This window comes from Tachysurus fulvidraco, chromosome 2, assembly GCF_022655615.1.
Source record: "Tachysurus fulvidraco isolate hzauxx_2018 chromosome 2, HZAU_PFXX_2.0, whole genome shotgun sequence".
NCBI lineage: Eukaryota > Metazoa > Chordata > Actinopteri > Siluriformes > Bagridae > Tachysurus > Tachysurus fulvidraco.
In genome coordinates, this window is record NC_062519.1 from 34,081,111 (window position 1) to 34,101,129 (window position 20,019).

Sequence of the window (20,019 nt, forward strand, 5' to 3'; positions counted from 1 at the left end):
AAATCCTTCCAACATGATAATTGGATAATTATTATTAAACCATTTATAGCTATCAAGAAACCTGCAAAAGGTCCAAGAGATCAGTTTTCTTATAAAACAGAAAGAAATTGCCATTAACCTACTTTGACTGTGAGGTCATTGGCTTATTCATGTGTGCGTTTTGTGAAAAATTCCAATTTGGTGAACATTAAAAAAGATGTTAATAAAAAGCCCGACAGGTTTGCCGTAGCTGTAGGATAGAGTCTTGTTTAACAGCTAAGAAAAGCTGCTTGTGTTTGAGAATAATCACTGCTCCATGTAGCAGAACAACATGGTCATACAGTATGTTCAGTAAAAAATTAAAAAGTAGTAAAAAGTCAAAGAGAGAGAGAGAGAGAGAGAGAGAGAGAGAGAGAGAGAGAGAGAGAGAGAGAGAGAGAGAGAGAGAGAATAAAACAGAGAGAGAGAGAGAGATTGACTGAATGAGATACAGAGAGAGGAATAAATAAATAGAGACCAGCAAAGAGTGACAGATAGCGGGAGAGATATAGAGGGACAGATTGATAGAGACAGACAGAGAGGGAGAGATGGATAAAAAAAGAGAGAGGCTGGTAAAAACCGAGAGAGAGAGAGAGAGAGAGAGAGAGAGAGAGAGAGAGAGAGAGAGAGAGAGAGAGAGAGAGGTGAGCAGAAATGAGAGGTATAACCTGCAGTTATTTACAATTTTTTTATTATTATTTTTTTTGGATCAGCAATTACAGTACAGTTAAGAGAAAAAATAGGAATTGAATTATTTGGTTACTTACTACTACTAAAATAATTATATTATTATAATTAATTAATATGCAATTAACATGATTATTATGACTAGAGCCCTTTCCTGACCTTTTTGTGACAATTAGCCTTAATAAAGTCCTCATATAATACAGCAAATAATTGCAAGTTGAGCATAAACTGAGTCTGAATACAAATAAATATTGATGTAAATTTTAAGTTGCCGGCAGTGAGGAAAGCCTGAAGAGAGATTTCATCCAACTGCTCTTGCACTGACCGACTTTCTTTCCATAAAATGCCATCTCTTTACTACTGATGACTTGTCCAGCAACCTACTTTCTCAGGCCTCATTACCTTTGGGTCATTAGCAGGTGGAGATGTGACCTAGTTGTGCTGTGTAACATGGTGGGTTTTTTTCCTGCTTTTTTTTTTTCAATACACAAGGAAAAGCAACCTTACTGGTGACAGCTAAGGTGAGGAGGGAACAGGAGCAGCAAGATATAGAGCAATTACTGCAAAAACCAGCTGCCTCCATGACCCTTTTGCATGCATACACACACACACACACACACACACACACACACACACAAACACACACACACACACACACTGACAGGATCTCCAAGCAGCCCAGTTTTGGCACAGGAGTTGTTCTAGCCGACGTGTGTGACAGCGCACTAACGTCTAACTTTAGCTGCCATCTTCACAGGCCCTCACTCCCTAAACTGAAGCGCACTATTCCTTTTTCCCCAAACATGTCAAGCGTTCGTGCGAGAAAGCGTACGAAGTGTTGTGTAAGAATGTCATACCTTGAGGTGACCGCCGAAAGTGTCGAAGCTGAAGAACTTGCAGGATTCAGAGCCATAGCAGGAAGCCTCCATTTCCCCACGGATGAGGATGTTACGGCTCAGAAGACCCACCTCTGCACGCATGTCCACCCCATCCACCAGCTCACCAATGTGCAGGAACTTGGGTTTACCTAGATAACACACACGCACACACACACACACACACACACACACACACACACACACACACACACACACACACACACACACACACACACACACACACACAAACACACACACACACACACACAGAGAGAGAGAGAGAGCTGTTACACATCAAATTTGTGTATTAGACACCAGCACTTTCGGTAGAGCTTTAGGTTTCCTCTTTAATGGTTCTCAGTTGCCTCAGAGTAGAATTCAAAAATATAAATTATTAAATTTTTTTAATTAAAAACAAGTAGCTTACAAATAACGTCAGCTTGAATCTAATGACAATTTTAAAATTCACTGGGATTGGCATCAAAAGGGATGCCTCAGACCCCAAGAAGTTTAGTACTGTTTGTTACTATTTTGGTTAAAAAAGCCCCTAAAATTCACATTCTGTGGATCAATACAAAGTTGTAATTGATATATATGGTGTTGGCTAGATCCCTAGAAATCTTACATTAACCACTTAAGTTTGTGATCCTGCACTAACAAGAACTTTGTACAACTGGGCAGATAAAATGATTTTAAATAGTTTTTCATAGTTACTGTATAAAATGAGTCTCGCCTCGAACATGCATATGTAACAAACCACACAAAGAGAAACACAAAGGAAGTCACATTTCAGACATTCGTCTTTCTCTGACCTTGACCCTGTTTGTATCGAAGTTCATTTATTGGTTCAACCAAAATTCTGTAGAAATTCTCTGAACATTCAAAGTTTCACTATTGAGATATTAAAAATATATGCTGTGAGTTAAAGTTTCAGCCCCAATAAATGGCCACAACAGTACTGTACATTACTGTACAAATTTAAACAACGAGACTAAAGATTAAAAAGGTTAACAAATAAAAGTGTACTATTTTATTAATGAGTTAAAGAAGTCCCAGGCTGCAGAACAGTTTGAGAATCACTGCTCTAATAAATATGTACAACATGTTAGCTGTTTAACCATCAGATTCTATAAAACAATGTAACCTGCAAATTCAGTTATCAGGAAATTGATTTTACATAGAAAGCTAGCTGACTTGGATAATCTTTCTCCAAGTAATAATAATACATGCACAAGCTAATGTCATAAGCTTTAAAGCAATAAAAAGTTACACACAAAACCTGTAATATAAACAAAATTTAATTTAAACAAATAGTTTGAATTATGTGTGATGAATTCACGCAGTATCGTCTTGATCTAATTATGTTCTGAGACCTCGCGAGGATGTTCGCGGTGACAGAAAAAAAATGATTATACAGTGATGTTTAATTAACTTGATTGAACCATGTGTGGCATGATAATGTGGTGAAATCCAGCAGTCTGGTGTCTGTGCAGAGTTTGATTTCATTCCAGAGACTTAAGAAATCACGTACAAAAAACAAAAAATTTTAAAGGATTCATATGAAACTGTTATACATGTTTGAATTTAGTAAAATCAATGAACCGTTGTTGTATTTTCATGATATGTACACATCAGACATTAGATCAGTATCTTGCGCAAGAAGATGGAATGAAAGTCATAAAACTACAAAAAAAAGCCTACACATGCATATACGGTGTTATCATATTGAGCATTCTAATTAGCAAAAAACAGTAGTTTTTACAGTAACTACTCACAGGCATACCTGCACCTGCCGAGTGTGATTCTGTCATGATAGGTTGAGAAGAGGAACGCTGGCATACACATGATGTGATCTACAGCAACGTGCACTGCAGATTGAGACAAATACGTAGACATACACACATCCATCCATTTACTGTGCAGTTGTACACTGTAATCAATCATCCAGTGACGCTCGCTGTCCTCTGTCTTCCAACCCATCCACCAGTAAGAGACATGGGTGACACCTCATAACCATTAAAACTTAAAATCTGTCTCTCGTTCTCTTTCTATGTATGCGTGACACCTGCTGCCAAACAGAGTCTTCACACAGAGTGATGCAATGTGACAGCGGAACTCTGGTATAAGGTGTGTGTTTGTGGGTGTGTGAGAATGAAAGAGGCGAAGGAACAAGCGACATACGCCAGTGATAAGAGTGAAGTATTGAAATAATGATATGTAGCTCACGGACATTTCTGTGCCTCAAATTGGAGTGAGAGGCAGAGGGCACGGATGATTAGGAGGTGTATGGAGTGAAGGAGAGACGAACGGAGAAAGAGAGATAATAATGTGGGTTTGGCTGACTTATAGGTACAAGAATGTCATGGCTTGGAGGGAAGTAAGAATACATGTTGAGAATATGGATTTGCTTGACTAGAATCATAGATTCATAGATTCATAGATAGATAGATAGATAGATAGATAGATAGATAGATAGATAGATAGATAGATAGATAGATAGATAGATAGATAGATAGATAGATAGATAGATAGATAGATAGATAGATAGATAGATAGATAGATAGAACACATAGCATACAATAAAGTTCATCCCTTAAGAAGAAACAAAACAATAAATCGTACATTTTCTGTGACATTGTCTTCCTACACAATGTAGTTAGCACTATCGCTATACATGTGCATTTGGACAGTTTGTGGACACCTGACCACTACCACAAAACCACAAAACTGGAAGCACACAATTGTATAGTAGATATCTGTATGCTGTAGAATTTTTATTTCCTTTCTCTGGAAATAAGAGGCCCAAACCTGTGTAAGCATGTTCACAAAGTAGATATGGGTGTGATGGTGAGGTCACAACAATGTTTGGGTCATGTATTGTACTTGTATAAAAAAAAAAAGGTGTTATCCTTTGCCTCACACGATTGCATGGACTTCATCTGCTTTTAAAAAAGAAATATTTGAATTTGAGCCTGAATTCTTTGCTAATTCCAAGTTAGACTAGCATCCACATAGCTAAGATAATCAGCTAAGCAGCAAGTCAAATTTTAGCTAATAGTAAATATCGGTTATGTGAAGAAAATCAGCTTAGGTTTAGATTAGTAATAAGTTACTAACTTTGACCTGAGTTCATTTTTGCTGAATAATGATCTATTCTTTCACTTTTTACAGTATAATTTCTCAGTAGTTTTTTTGTTGACATTTCTCAATATGGTTGAAACCAGGGAAGTTCAGTTAGCTGTTGTGGCTACATGTACGTAATATGTCATTTTCGTCCTAGATTTGTTTTTATTACTAAAACATTTGAATGTTTATGGTGGGTTTGTCTCATTTCTAAGCTGCCACTCTCCCTTTACCTTCTCTGTAAAAACAAATAGCTACATGCTGGTTAGATCATTAGCCTCAGTTATTAGCCAGTTCATGCTCAATGTTTATATTTTTCAGTTGCCTAGCAACAGTGTTCAGACTTTTTTAACCATGGGAATAGCAAATGGTATGTGTTCAGCATGTGAGAAGATGAGCAATCACTGTCTGGATCCTCCAAACAACTTATGGCTTCACAGCTCTGGTCTATTGCTGCCAAATTAGCCAAGGCTCATCTGGTACCTTAGTTGGTGGCTGTGGGTGTTTGAGCTCAGACCTGAAAGACACAGTCCTCCACACAACAAATGCTACTTCTCAGCCATCGTCTGGTGTATCTAACACCTTTCACCCAGGCGTGAGTACACACACAGTATCTCTCCAACTCACTCTATTCTCATTTTTTCTTCTTTCCTTCTTTCTCTCTCTCTTTCATTCTAACTCACTGACTCTGACACTGTAATGTGAAATTAGTGCTAATTTTATATGATTGCTCAGTTTTTGTTCTTCCTTCAGCTGCTTGCATTAGGACTCACCACAGGAGAGCCTCGGATCCACATATTTGATTTATCACTGGTTTTATGCTAGTTTCTTTTCCGGGCAAAACTCATAATTTTAAGGCTTGTGACACGGCCCTCAGAGTGTACAGACCGGTGCATCCCCAAATGGCTGGGCTTAGTTTTGAGAATCAAACCCAGGCCACAGCAGTGAAATCATGAGATCCTTAGGTACATAAACACCAACACATAAAATCACTCCACAATGCCCAGGCAAAATCAGGCAAATATATATATATATATATATATATATATATATATATATATATATATATATATATATATATATATATATGAGACTCGTAGTACATAATTATAATATTAATTTGTGCTGATTTATAATGCAAACTCACTGAGTTTATCCTGAATATTATAGATCAGCATATGTGTATCTGTGTGTGCATGCTAGTCTCTTCTGCAGCATGCATACATACATACTCATATGCAGATATATAATTAACAGGGGTGTGCATGAACCCCTCTACCGACATACACCAGACACACACACACACACACACACACACACACACACACACACTCTTGTTCTCTCTTGCTAGAACTACGAAGACATTTGCATTTAACGCATATAATGCATGTGTGTATGACAAAAACTATGCATCAAAGAGACAGATGCTCCAGCACTCTCTGCCGCCCTGAAAATGCAGTATGTAAAATGAGTAGCTTCGGGCTCGCTCTGCAATGCCTAATGACTCTCATTATGACTACCATGTTTTTAAAATGAGACAAAGGGGAAAAACCACAATAATACAACATTCTCAGGCTTAACGCAAAGCTGGAGCTGTCACCTCCCTATCACCCGCAGACACAAAATTCGTCGGCTGAATAGATCCATATCGCGCACCCACATCTCGACAGCACAGCAGACACATAATGAACAACACGACGAATGTGTGTGTGGGTGTGTCTCTGTGTGTACATCTTGTCCTCTTAATCTATTTGGCATCTCTTACACATAGCATGATCCAGAGAGTGTGATGTGCCCTCATCTGAAGACAAATTACAGCATGCAGATAATGAGGGTCTGACCTCTGAACTTTGCTGCCAAGAAAAGATTTCAAGTATGCAGGCTCAGGTGAGAGTATGAGAGAGTGGGTATGTTTGCGCAAGTCAGGACACCTACGACCTAAGTAATTAGTGCTTGTGTGTGTGTGTGTGTGTGTGTGTGTGTGTGTGTGTGTGTGTGTGTGTGTGTGTGTGTGTGTGTGTGTGTGTGTGTGTGTGTGTGTGTGTGTGTGTGACCGATGTGCTCTCAGTCTGAAGAATAAATGGGGCTCATTAGATCAGCTCATCTCATTTGGGTTTGCAATAAAAGAAAGGGAAAGAAAAGAAGAAGAAATCACAGATGTACATTCACACATTGATGTATCCAAACATTCACATAACAACTATTTATGTATTTTTTTTATTATATCTGTTGGTGGACACCTTTCAATACAAGGTTCTGAGATATTTGTTTACAGCATGTTTACAGCCCTACATGCCAACCCTTATTTATGTGCATTGTAAAACCAAACCAAACAGCTAATTGAACAAAAGTGTCAGTTTTGCTTTAATTAGGACTTTTGGTGTGAAAAGGGCAAAAGGGCTTTTCTTCTTGACCCAAAAATGTTTATTTATTAGTCCAGAGACAGATTTAAACTTGCAACTGATACTAATAACCACCATAAGTCAACAGTCAGAAAGTGGGGGTTTTGTATATTAACATTACTGACACTGAATGAACAAGAGGAGTGAATGCATGCAACAGAAAGTAGGCTATAACATGTTTCAACTCATTAAGGAATCGAAGCTGGATTACTAAAAAAATATATACAAATTTGAATTTATCTGTACAAAAAGAAAGATTATACAGCCGAAGGCTGCCAATTCTCCATCTGGGTGCTACCTGGGAAAACAAGGCAAGCAGCTATAACTCAGGAACACTAATTGGTGGCATGAGGAACAAAATATTGCTGCCATGGGAAAGCAGGCTAAACTAAAGATTGTTTTGAAGCTGTGCCTAATTCTCGTTGTCGATCCGAATCCATCACAGTGTTAACGCAAATGGATCGCCATAAACGGATTACGTATAAGCAGGCATCTAATCAAAGCCAGGCTTCGTTCACCTGCATTAGACTGGCACAGACAGCGACAGCAAGTGCTTCTAATTCCACCACTCTTCAGAGCCAAGAATAGACCTGATGAGGTTTTAATGTAATTGCCAAAGTGAGCATGTGCGTGCTGTTTAGCAGTGATGAATCACGATGGGGAAGAATAGGAAGAGGTGCGAGCCTTCTGCGCTCTCAAAATAGAGACACAGCAGGCAGAGTTGCAAGAAATCACATGGAATTTAAGAAAATCTCAGAGGTCATGTAGGAGAGACACAATGCAAAAAGAAAAATGACAGCAAAATGCTCATTCTAATCTAAGGATTTTATGCTTGTTTCTATTAATATGATGAATATTCCGAACTAGAGCGACAAATTGATCATTAGAATTGCATTAGAATATTACTCTGGCCTTTGGGGTGGTACCTTAAAGGGAATGTTTGGTTCAGGAGTGTTTAATCTGCTCCACTTTGGACTTGTGTGAGTGAAAGTTTTCATTTCAATCGAGCTGGATTCACACCTGATTTCACTTTTTTAATTAGTTGATCGTTGCTTTCAGTAAACTCAGGTATGACTTCTGCGTAATTGGGAAGAAAACCTGCATTCACCCCGACCTCTTCCGACACCCCCTGTGTCTTACTAACCATGGGCTTGTTTTTTTTTAGTCCTGGTGAATGTAGCACAGTACAAAAACTCATTAATGCATATTGTATTAATGAATCATAATGTGGTCCCTTGTGGTCCAGCGGTTAAAAATCTCAACAACAACAACAACAACAACAACAACAACAACAACAACAACAACAAAACATATTGCTGAATTTTGAGGTCCACTTGAAGAAACATTTATATTATTTGGAATAAAAATGAACCTGTTCCAGATCTTTAGTATCACAAACACTATAGTTTGAAAAAGATTTCAGGATGTTGCGAATAACCTGTTAGCATGATAACATACACGATTAAACAAACTATCAATAAGAAATTACACAAAATGAGTTTCATTTTGTCAGTTGGTACAAATAACCTAGTTATCACAGAATTAAAAAGTTGTACTGTTGCTACAGCTGGAACGATCTTCAGAGATAATGTTATAGAAAATGATTCGACACCTTCAAAGTCAAGAATTCAAGAAAAAAATCAGATAAGACTTTAGAAGTGGAATGCATTTGATTGTGCACTTTTTTTGACAAAAGAAAATAATTTACCCCAAAAGCACCACTCTTCTCTTTATCCACATGCCAGCTTCTCTAACTATATTCAAAACCTTTTGCAGCTTTTGATTTTTTTTTCCAAAATTTTTGGTGTTTCACATGGACAAATATATAATCCTTTCAGGTTGTCCTAAAAACTGATGGATGGAAAGTATGCCCGAGAGCTAAGATGGACGAAGGCAAAAACAGGCCAAGACATGTAAACAGAGAACACAGAAGAAAGATGGAAGAGTGTTATATAAAGGTCATCCATCCTTTAGGGTATCTACTATTTTAGCCCAAAGATGGCAAGAAATACTTTTAGTGCTTTTAGTAAAATGACTGCAGTTGGAAACTGCATCCTCTGTCCTTCAGATGGAAAAGGAGCAAAATAAGTGGCAACTTGGAAGGAGAGGCTGAAAGCATTCTTTCCTCTTGGCCTAAAAGCTTCTCCTCCTTTGCTGAAGGAAAAGCTCAGTACTTCCTGCTAACCAGCGTGAACTCCCTACTTCCAAAAAATTCAAATCCATTATACACTATGGTGACTTCTTACCAGATTACAGTCTAAAGACACAGATGAATTCTTTCCACTTTCCATCACCGGCGATCCCTTCCTGATCCTATGTTGAGATTATTCATCTTTCATTTTTTTTGGGTAAAACTTGACATTCTTCACTTTCCCTTTTGTTTGCGGTTTCCCACAGATGTGCTTTTCATGGCGAATTGAAATGCACCTCTGGAGGCAAAATAAGCAATTATGTCCCATGAAAGCCAAAGACGTGTCAAGTTTTGATGTGAAGAGCATCTCTGAAGATCTGAGGCTGTGAATGTCAGGCACTGAATTGCTTAGAAATACATGAACCTTTACATGAAGATTACGTACTAGACATGGTAGAGGTGGTAACCGAATTAATGCCACTGGAAAAAATGTGACTAAAATGCACTATCTGCCCTATTCTGCAGGCAAGTGCTCAGAGATGCCCTTGATTGGTTAGTGTCAATCTGAATGACAGGAGAGCGAGTGTAAGAACATCTTCTCTTCCACCCAGAGAGCATGGGCAATTTTTGCTTTCTTGACTCAGACCATGGATGGCTGTTACCTTTAAAGCTATAACAAGGTTTTCTCACAGGGGAAGATTATAAAGGATATAAAGGTTTACTGCATTCTAAAGAAAATATGAACAATCTGAATTGAGAATTCAACAGCAAATATATTTACCATAAATAAAATTCAACTTTGGGATTAATTATGTATAAAGGACTAACTGATTGACTGATACATTTCACTCTGTAGGTTCCTAGAAGTTACAGTAACCAATATTGTCAATTAGCATGACTATGTATGATAATGTATGACTCATATTAATCATATTAATCTTGTCATGTGGGCAAATAAAAGGCTGTGAGTTCAAATTATTTGACTTCTTCAGAGGCACTTAGATTTGAATAGAAGAGTCTGCAAAAGGAATTAGTGTAAATGTAACAGTACACGCACAAGTCACTTAGTCACAAGTGCTGAAGGGAAACAAATAACCAATGTTTATTACTGCATTTATAAACATGAGTCAGTCTCAGCAGAAGGTACAGGTTCCTTAATGTGATCCATCTCCTGTCTCCAGCTCAGACTCATACAATTACTCTCTCTCTCAGTCCAAAGGAAAAGAAATTGAAGCTGATGTATGTGAAGAAGGAACAGATGCCAGAAACGTTTCAGCACTGATGGCAAAGCAGATCAGCAGGTGGGATTTATCAGCAGCTCTGAGTCATCGTGCATCCACAGACTTAGCTAAAAACATACAAGCAGCATAGTTTGGGTTCTAAAAACAACAAGGTTGTGAAAGGCAGGTAAAAGGAGAGGGGTGTTTTTAACCCAGGAGCCTGTAGGCCACAGCAATTAATGGTGTTGTTTTACCAGCGCTGCTCCGTCATGACAGCTGAATGCGGGTTGATGACAGCGGTCGCGTGTTTGTTTTCAGTGGGCTTGAAAGCCAAAGAATTCTAATCTGCCCTGAGGACAGAATACAAAAAAAAGAGAGACTAGCTCTTGGATGTTCTTGGCAGTGTGTAAGAAATATGCAGCAACACCGTGTGAGATGGTAGGTATGCAGCAATCAGAGACACATAGACCTCAACAGAAATGATAAGAATCTGTATCTGTGGATTAATAAACCAAGAATGAGGGCCACAGGCAGTAACTGAAAGGTCATGGGATGACCATTGTCCATTCAAACTGAGGAGGAAAAAAACTGGTCTTCTAAAATGAACTCCATAAATCTCTTCTAGGGTACCAGTAATTCCAATAAACTGACAAATTGACAAAGTGAAGCAAAAAAATGTAAATTAAATATTAGCTGTCCATTTTTAACTTATTTACATGGTAAGCCTAATGTAATGAATGGGAACACAATGAACTTATTTATCAACTTATTTTCACTTTCTTGATTTAAAGAAAATTAGCTTGTTAATAAGTGAACTAAATAAACTGCCATTCTTAGCGACTGGCTACAGGCTATTTTGCTTGCCCAAAAAAAAGTTCCTACAGTCATGATTTATCCTAAACTTTAAAGTGTTAGCTGATACAACATAGCTTAAATAGCAAATACCCTGCTAGAGTATGGAACAAAAGGGACCAATTTCAGACACATATTAAACCTGCTAAAACTCAAGGCACAACCTTTGAAATCCTTAACATAATTTCCAGCATGAGTGTGTACTTATAATCCTCAAACTATTAATGCATGTGGGTATTTCATCTCTATGAATCATAAATATTAATTAAGAATACTGATCTCCTAAATCTCACAGCAAACTGTGCCTATTCTAATTCACTTCCTCTCATTAAGCCAGGATATATACCTGGCTCGATTCAGTCGGTACATGTGTGTTCGGAATTCTCTCCATCAGATTAAGATTTGATTCTTGAAAGATTTGATTCTTGCCAATACAGTGGTTTCAAAAAGATTCTACGTCATTGGACAAAGCAATGCAAAAAAGCACTGTCTGCTGTCCTCCCCCTGTTAGCACTGCGTGTCAGTGGAATTAAATGAGAAGTAGCACTTTATATCACAGTCCTCTAAAATTGATAGATCGACCAAGTACCAGGTGTGTAGCACTGTAGGCTAACCTGGCTATAATAAAATGTAGGTGGTTTGTGGGTGTTGGATAAGTAATATTGTCTTAAAAAATTGGCTAGGGCAGATTTCTATAGTAGTCCAGACTGTAGCTTCATCAGTGGCAGTTATGTCAGGAGAGAATTGCCCCTACTTCTGATGTGGCTAAACATGTCAAGAAATATAAGGATGCTAGCCGGGTTAAAAAAAATATATATATATTAATGCACCTAGACAGCTAACTCATTATACTTTTTTACAGTATATCAGCTACCATAATTGATCTACCTCTTTGTGCTTACTTTTTAATTAGAAATTTTATATAATTCTACCAAAACCTTTGTTTTAAAATATTAGATACAGTACGAAGCACAAGCGTAAAATCACATTTCCTTGAGAATGTCACACACGTTTTAGCTGAAAACATCGCACACATTTTAGCAACATACTAAACCTGTGCTGTAGTTTTTGCTTTGTCTTCATCTTCTTAAAAAAAAAGGCTTGACATGCCTTACCTCACATGCTTGTGGTTCATTGTGTCTTTCAGCACAAAGCATTATGGGCTGAGAGCTTTTTGGCAGCACCTGCTGTCCAACAAATCTCTAATGAGCAGCATTACATTGAGGATTTTCTTCCTGAGGTGTGCTTTCAGAGCCAGAAATACAGTAGGACTCTGTAAGTGCACAGCTCACCATGGTAACTAAGAACAACAAAAAAATAATTCGGCATAAAAAATAATAAATAAGTTAGATATGAATACAGCGAATGCTCATCCTCGCCTGTCACCGAATGTACCATGTAATGAAGTATGGAGTGGTCTTGGGAATGGACAACAAAGTGAACCAGAGTGTGACACAATGAAATACTCAGTAATAAATTGAAATGGTCCATGAGATTTGAAAAACTCAGATTTTAAATCAATTTAATATTAAATTTCACCTAAAAATAATAAAAAATTAAAATTAGTTTATAGCAGGCCAGCTGTTTTCCTTAGAAAAATGTCTTCACTAACACAGAAATTAATTTGTTGCTTATAATCCCGTTATTTTAGATAAAATTAGATGTACCAAATAAATAAAACTGCTGACCAGAAACAATGGTCCCATGTAAGTTGGGGTCAGAATACTAAAGCATCTTCCGGCTTTAGCCCTCAGCATACCTTTAAGATAATATCTGCAGGGCTGGTAAAGACAAAGTCACCATTGCATGCTTGCATAGCTTTGTATTGGAAATCACATTCAAGTGCTCCAGAGCCGCAGATGGTGCTATCAGAGTCCATGCAACTTATACAACTACAGGAGTTACCTTTTAGACAATGCAGAAATTTAAAACTATGATGAACTGCTGAAAGTAAAAAACAAAAAGAGATAGAGAGAGAGAGAATACAAGGACGACTTTCAAATGTTCTTGAAAGTTTTGCAATGCTTAGAATGAATCAGCTTGCACATGCCTTGGTCAAGTAACATATTCATGAGCTCATGATGAATCATCAGAATATTCATCAGTGTGAAGCCTCCACACGACGTCTGTTTACTTTGCAATTATGATATATTGTTTGTGGAATCCAGCTGATCATCTCCATGTGAGGAATGCTGAGGAATTTCAGGTTAACAGTAAGTAACATGTTTACATCTCTGCTTGGCTGAAAACAGCTCACTGCCAGCAGCATTGCTGTAGTTAAAATCTATAGACTCTAACTGTACACCTGTAAGCTATAGACTCCAACTGTACACCTGTAAGCTATAGACTCTAACTGTAAACCTGTATGCTATAGACTCCAACTGTACACCTGTAAGCTATAGACTCTAACTGTACACCTGTAAGCTATAGACTCCAACTGTACACCTGTAAGCTATAGACTCTAACTGTACACCTGTAAGCTATAGACTCCAACTGTACACCTGTAAGCTATAGACTCTAACTGTAAACCTGTATGCTATAGACGCTAACTGTTCACCTGTAAGCTATAGACTCTAACTGTACACCTGTAAGCTATAGACTCTAACTGTTCACCTGTGTGTTATAGACTCTAACTGTACACCTGTATGCTATAGACTCTAACTGTTCACCTGTGTGTTATAAACTCTAACTGTACACCTGTAAGCTATAAACTCTAACTGTACACCTGTAAGCTATAGACTCTAACTGTACACCTGTAAGCTATAGACTCTAACTGTACACCTGTAAGCTATAGACTCTAACTGCACACCTATAAGCTACAGACTATAACTGCACACCTGTACTGCTCCGGGTGTGTGTTCACGGTGTGTGTGTGTTCACTGCTGTGTGTGTGCACTTTGGATGGGTTAAATGCAGAGAACAAATTCTGAGTATGGGTCACCATACTTAGCCGTATGTCACGTCACGTCACATCATGTCACGTCACGTCATGTCACGTCATGTCATGTCACTATAGACTCTAACTGCACACCTGTATGCTATAGACTCTAACTGCACACCTGTATGCTATAGACTCTAACTGTACACCTGTAATCTACAGACTCTAAGTGCACACCTGTACAATGGAAGATATGTCGATTTATGTGACAAAAAAACGTTATTGTTAAACACCACCCAATAAAATCTCGTCAGCAATGGTTGTTTGGTAGCCCCTCTCCATTGTGGACACATTGTGTTTCTGCAATAAAATGCACAGTGAGTGTAGAGAGACCATGTACATGTAACATGAATGGCAATTTATCTGTTGTTTTAAAATCCAGGCAGGAAAACTTTGGAAAAACCCTGTCATTTTTTGTTAGTCATTTTATTCTTAAAAAATAGCATATACTAGATACTTCTTTGTAAATCCATTTTTTAAAATTTTAACAGGGTAAAATAGAGGTAATCATCTAAATCTGTGGTTAACAATGACTACTGACAATCTTTAGGCCAGCCAATAAATCGATGACTCTTAGCTAGCTTTAGGTAAGATTTTAGGCTCAAAATTTTCAAATAGAGAAGGAATGATTTTGTCATGGATTCATCACCCTATCAATGACAACCAAATGTTTTGACTTTATTTACAATTTCATTTTTAAATGCTTCCAAAGAGGCAAAAGGAACATGAATCACTTTTTGTATCTGCTATTTCCGACAAAACAACTTTCTGACTAGCAATAACAATGACTCAGTTTCCTTTCTCTTGCATGAACTTTAAAAGAATAATCAAATCATTTCTGTTACTGACACAAAAGATCATGGTCTATAGACACAATTCAGGTGTACTTAGTACCCCAATTAACATGATTCCATACTTTAAATGCATGTGTGCCTTCACTGGTAGTAGTTTAAAAGAAGAATCCTGTCATTACAATCTCACCAATTCAAGTAGGTAACTGGAGAAAAAACCTGAGAACAATGCTGCAAAATCTAGCATTATGAATGCAACAATTGATTGAAAAAAAAAAAAACAAAGAAAACAGAGAAGCTAAAGAAAACCATGGACCCTGGCTCTGTGAGGCATCAATACTACCCTCACCATCTCATTCCACCATGCCACCTTGCTCTTAATGTGCTGCAAATGTTTAAAGCAAGAAATTCCCCTGTGCAATCGGCTGTGAATACATACATCATCGGCTGCTCGATACATACTGAGGGATTTCTGGCTGTTTGTCTTGTCAGTCTTGTCACCTTTTTCTTTTTTATGACCTGTGAAAAGACTTATGCCTGTACTTTCTCACATTTTCTTCCCCCCCTGTAGAGAGTCATCAAGGACCCATTCCAAAGCACATGAGCAAAAAGATTCCTCTGGACATAACAGCATCTATTTTCTGCACGATGAACACTATTTGGCTCTGATAGTCTTTGGCACCTATCGACTGCCAGGGTGCTGTAGTATACAATTCCTATAAAAGTCAATCACAAAGGGGAAAAATACACATGTCCAAACATCTAAAAAAAAAACAAAACACCGGGGAAAATTTCACACAGTGAATCCCCAACACTTTGACCACAGAGTATGACGAGTCTGAACTATTTATTCTTGTAAGCTTTCATCCTTAGTTAGATGTAATGCAATTCATAATTGAAAAATCCTCTGGGATGCATGGGGAGATTCTACATGACATGCGTAATGTAACTGAGATGACGCCAAAAATCCGAGTCATGGAATTTCATATAATTACTGGCTTAATTGTTTTTGCCATTTCATGATGCTTGCAAACATCCCATAGGAATCCAAGAGCACACGCTTGGCAAAACAGCTACTTAAGACACTTCCACTCACATTTATTCCACTGAAACCTTTAGAATATTTCTGGCAAAGCAAAACGAACTTGCACGTTCTGTTCACTACTTAGCACTGCATTTCCTCCTTTAACAGATTTTAACACACTGCAGTGTACGTGCAGATACACATCATACATCATCTCTCAAGAACAAATGATGGAAATTATCTCATCATTTTTTTTTGCTTCACATTTATAAACATGACATATTAGTAGTTCAATTTCAGATTAACTTAAATTGACCTTTTCGTTTTTATTGCTGCAGAAATGCAGAGGTGGAAAAACAAATTCCAAATTAAAAGAACACGAAGTGGTTCGGAAAACACAAAAACGTTATGAAAAGGTAGGTACATACTGTGCATCAAATCCTTGTAACTAATTAAACATGGCATCTATCCAAATTCAAATGAAACTTACTTTCTAACTAATCTTCATGGGGACGGTATGTCTGTACGCTTTGAAAATGACAAAATATTTGGTCACGATTGTTAAGCTGTGACAACACTGTAGACTTGCACAGTACCTGTGATACACTTTCACAAACATTATATTTTCTGATTTGGCATTAATTTGCTGTTTTTGATGCACATACTGTATGCTTTGTCAAACTGCTCCTCAGGGAATCGCAGCCAATCCATTGTACTGTTCCCATAATGCCAAAACAGAGTAATCAAGAACAGAAGTTGTTTCCAACTATTTTATTATCCGGTATATTCTTCCATTCGTTTTCTGTACTGCTTATACTGCGCAGGGTCATAAGGAGCCTTTAACCTATTGCAAGGGACTCAAAGTGCAAGGGGACACCATGGATAGGTACCAACCCATCACATGGGACAATCACACACACACTCACAAGCTTGGAACAATTTAGCGATGCCAATTATCCTACAACGCATGTCTTTGGACCCTGGAGGAAACCACACGGAGCTGAGGTGGAAATCAAGCCCCCATCCTCAGAGGTGTGAGGCAAACATGCTAAAAAGCTATCCACCATTCCCCCTGAGATCAAGTTTATAAAGGATATAAATATATATTATGTGGTAGTATTGTAATTCAATACTACTATCTGTAAATGTTTAGCAATCCAAATATTCATAACTGATTTAAGGTGATTTCTTTTTTGGCAATGCTTTTTTAAGCTCTTTTTACCAGACTAACTTTGTTTTAATTTCATTATCAGAGTCCACTTAAAAGAATAATTTATTTACTTAGGTTATAAATGTCACCAGTCACTACACAGTTGATCACACAGAGTGAACCAGTATCAGGATATAGTTATTGATAGAGACCTTTGTAGAGATAGTGAATTTCTGTAAGTCACACTAGATAAAAGAATCTGCCAAATGCCATAATTGTATTTGTATCACCACTGTAGACAGTTATGTATAATTAAAACAGTCTTGAATAGTACAGAAGCATGAAGATTTAGACACAGCTACTGATTATCTGAGCAACTGTATGTGGGCACCTGCAGACCAGGTTGGGAAACCCCTAAATAAGTGAACTGTGAAAAACAGGCCATGTGCTTGAGTAAAAAACTGTGTCAACGAATCAAAATCAATTAGACGATTAATATAAAGTTGCCTGAGGAAAATGATGCGTGTGTTCGACTCTTCTTTATTTAATAGAACAGATCATTATGAAGTAGCTGTAGTCAGTGCGAATTGATGAAGTTTGTCAGATTGGTGGAAAAACATTTTAAACCACAATTTCAGACATACTGACTCACTATAGTTGCTATTTGTCAAAGACACACACTGACCTTCCACTTTGACCTGGTTTGCAGTACAGGTGGCACAAGGAAGGACACTAAACTCTTCAGCCTGGTGCATGGAGTAATCCGTGCTGGACACCACTAAGCGATCCCCGGGCTTCCATCCGTGCGCTTCGTCCGCCAAGAACAACATACTGCAGTTTGACAGGGTGTTTATGGAGACGGAAGCCTGTGGACGCACTATAAAGACACACATGCAGAGTTTCTTAGTCAATTCTGCATTTGTGACTATTATTATAATGAACAATGGCTAGAATAAACAATAATGTGCTGTATAATAATGAGATGTAAGACTGTACACTTCAGTGAGAGGATGTACTGTAGAAATGTACAAAAGTATGACAATTTTATTGTATTTTTTCTTTAAACACACAAATCCTATATTATAAACCTATGCTATATGGCCATCACCATTCCCTTCCAAAACCATGGACACTAATATAGATTTGGTCCCACCTTTGCTGCTATAACAGCCTCCACTCTACTGGAAAGCTTTTTCACTTGATTGTGAAATGTGGCTGTGAATTAGTGAGCTCATGCATTGATGTCAGTGGAAGAGTTCTGGCTTGCAGTCATTTCTCCAGTTCATCCCAAAGGTGCTCAGTGGGATTGAGGTCTGGTATTTGGGAAGAAAACTTGAGTTCTTCCACTTCAACCTTGGCAAACCATGTCTTCATGGAGCTTTGAGCACAGGGGCATTGTCACGCTAGAACCATTTGGGCTTCATATTTTCCAGTGTTTTAGTCTTAGATAGAGCAAGTTGGCTTTTGTTCACCTCCACTTGTTAACTGAGGTTATCTCTTTATTAATTTTATTTTCTCGTAATCATATAAAGTATTATAGAAGTATCTAAGGAAAATTATAATAAATAATTGTTTGAAACAATAAAATCAAACCAATTCCATACATCTGGGAGGAAAAAAATATTGATTTATGCCGTACTCCTGGACTCACTACTTTCACATCCCTCGTGTTAGTTGTGTTGTGTTATAGACTCCCCCTTATCTTTAGTATTTAGAAATGCAAACATGCTGGAACACAGAGCTGAACAGAGAGGGTCACTAGATACTCTGGCACAGAGGAAACTCAATCTGTTGCAAAAGAAGAATAAAAAGTAAAAGTAAATTTGGGAGATGTCTTTTTTAGAGACATATAAATCCGCTGTCCTAAAATGTGAGGAATTTAGGCATCAAATTGCTTCCATTTCTCATTGACTAATAAAGCACATCAGGTTATATGAATATTGGCAATAAATTCTCCATGCTGCCAAGTTTCCATAACCACCATGTATGGCTTATAGTCAAGATTCTTTGGCAGGTAGCATAGCTATTTGTCACAAGTTCTCAGACTCCATACTTTTTACATTTTCATGTCATTTACTTAAGGAAGTGATCTTCACTCACAAATCTGAATGTGAGATGAAAATATAAAGGGCATATAAACTGCACCAGTCACTATAGCAAGGCCTTGTGTACACGCATGCATACAGCGCTGGTGCTTGATTTTTGATGGCATTTGAAAATCCAATGAGGAAATGAATGTTGCTCTGTGGGGGAAATCATGAAGCTTAATCACAAAGATTAAGTGAAGTAAGATTATGGCACGGTTTCTGGGCAGGAAGAGGCAGGGAGATGTATTGTAGACTCACCCAGACCCAGCTTCTCACAAGGCAAGTTCCTTTCTGTAATTACTGCCCTTTCCTCTCACTGCCAGCACTCATTATTTGGGGTCCTTGTGTGACTGATTCGATTTGTCTCTATCCTGCTGGCTGGTCCTTTTCTCCTAAGACCTCACACGCTATTGTTCGCTCAATGTGTGGTCAATTAGCCACATTCATTCATTCATGGCGAATGGACAGGTTTGACCCTGCAGAGCCATTCAGTGACTAAAGACCGTTTCTTAATCATCAGCGGCATGATCTGTTTTAATGGAAAAAGTCTTTATGAGTAGCAATTACAGCTACACTGACACTCTATAGTAGATGAAGGTAAAACTTCAAGATAATGCACCCTTATATAAAAATATGAAAGATTTGGTGCAAGTGGTTTGCTGAAATTTCTCGAATCTTCGAGGTACTGGCTTTAAAACATGAATATTTATTAACACAT

General features: G+C 37.8%; 1 protein-coding gene across 2 annotated transcripts in view; it reads right to left on the reverse strand.

Annotated features, from left to right (window-relative positions):
- LOC113652809 (cell migration-inducing and hyaluronan-binding protein) overlaps window positions 1-20,019 on the reverse strand; it is a 125,780-nt gene that overhangs the window by 31,778 nt on the left and 73,983 nt on the right. For both annotated transcript variants that reach the window (XM_027162082.2, XM_047810303.1), the window contains exons 11-12: window positions 17,900-18,091; window positions 1,563-1,732 (exon numbers count right to left, since the gene is read on the reverse strand). In XM_027162082.2, coding sequence (XP_027017883.1) covers window positions 1,563-1,732; window positions 17,900-18,091 — 362 coding nt within the window. The remainder of the gene's footprint in view (window positions 1-1,562; window positions 1,733-17,899; window positions 18,092-20,019) is intronic.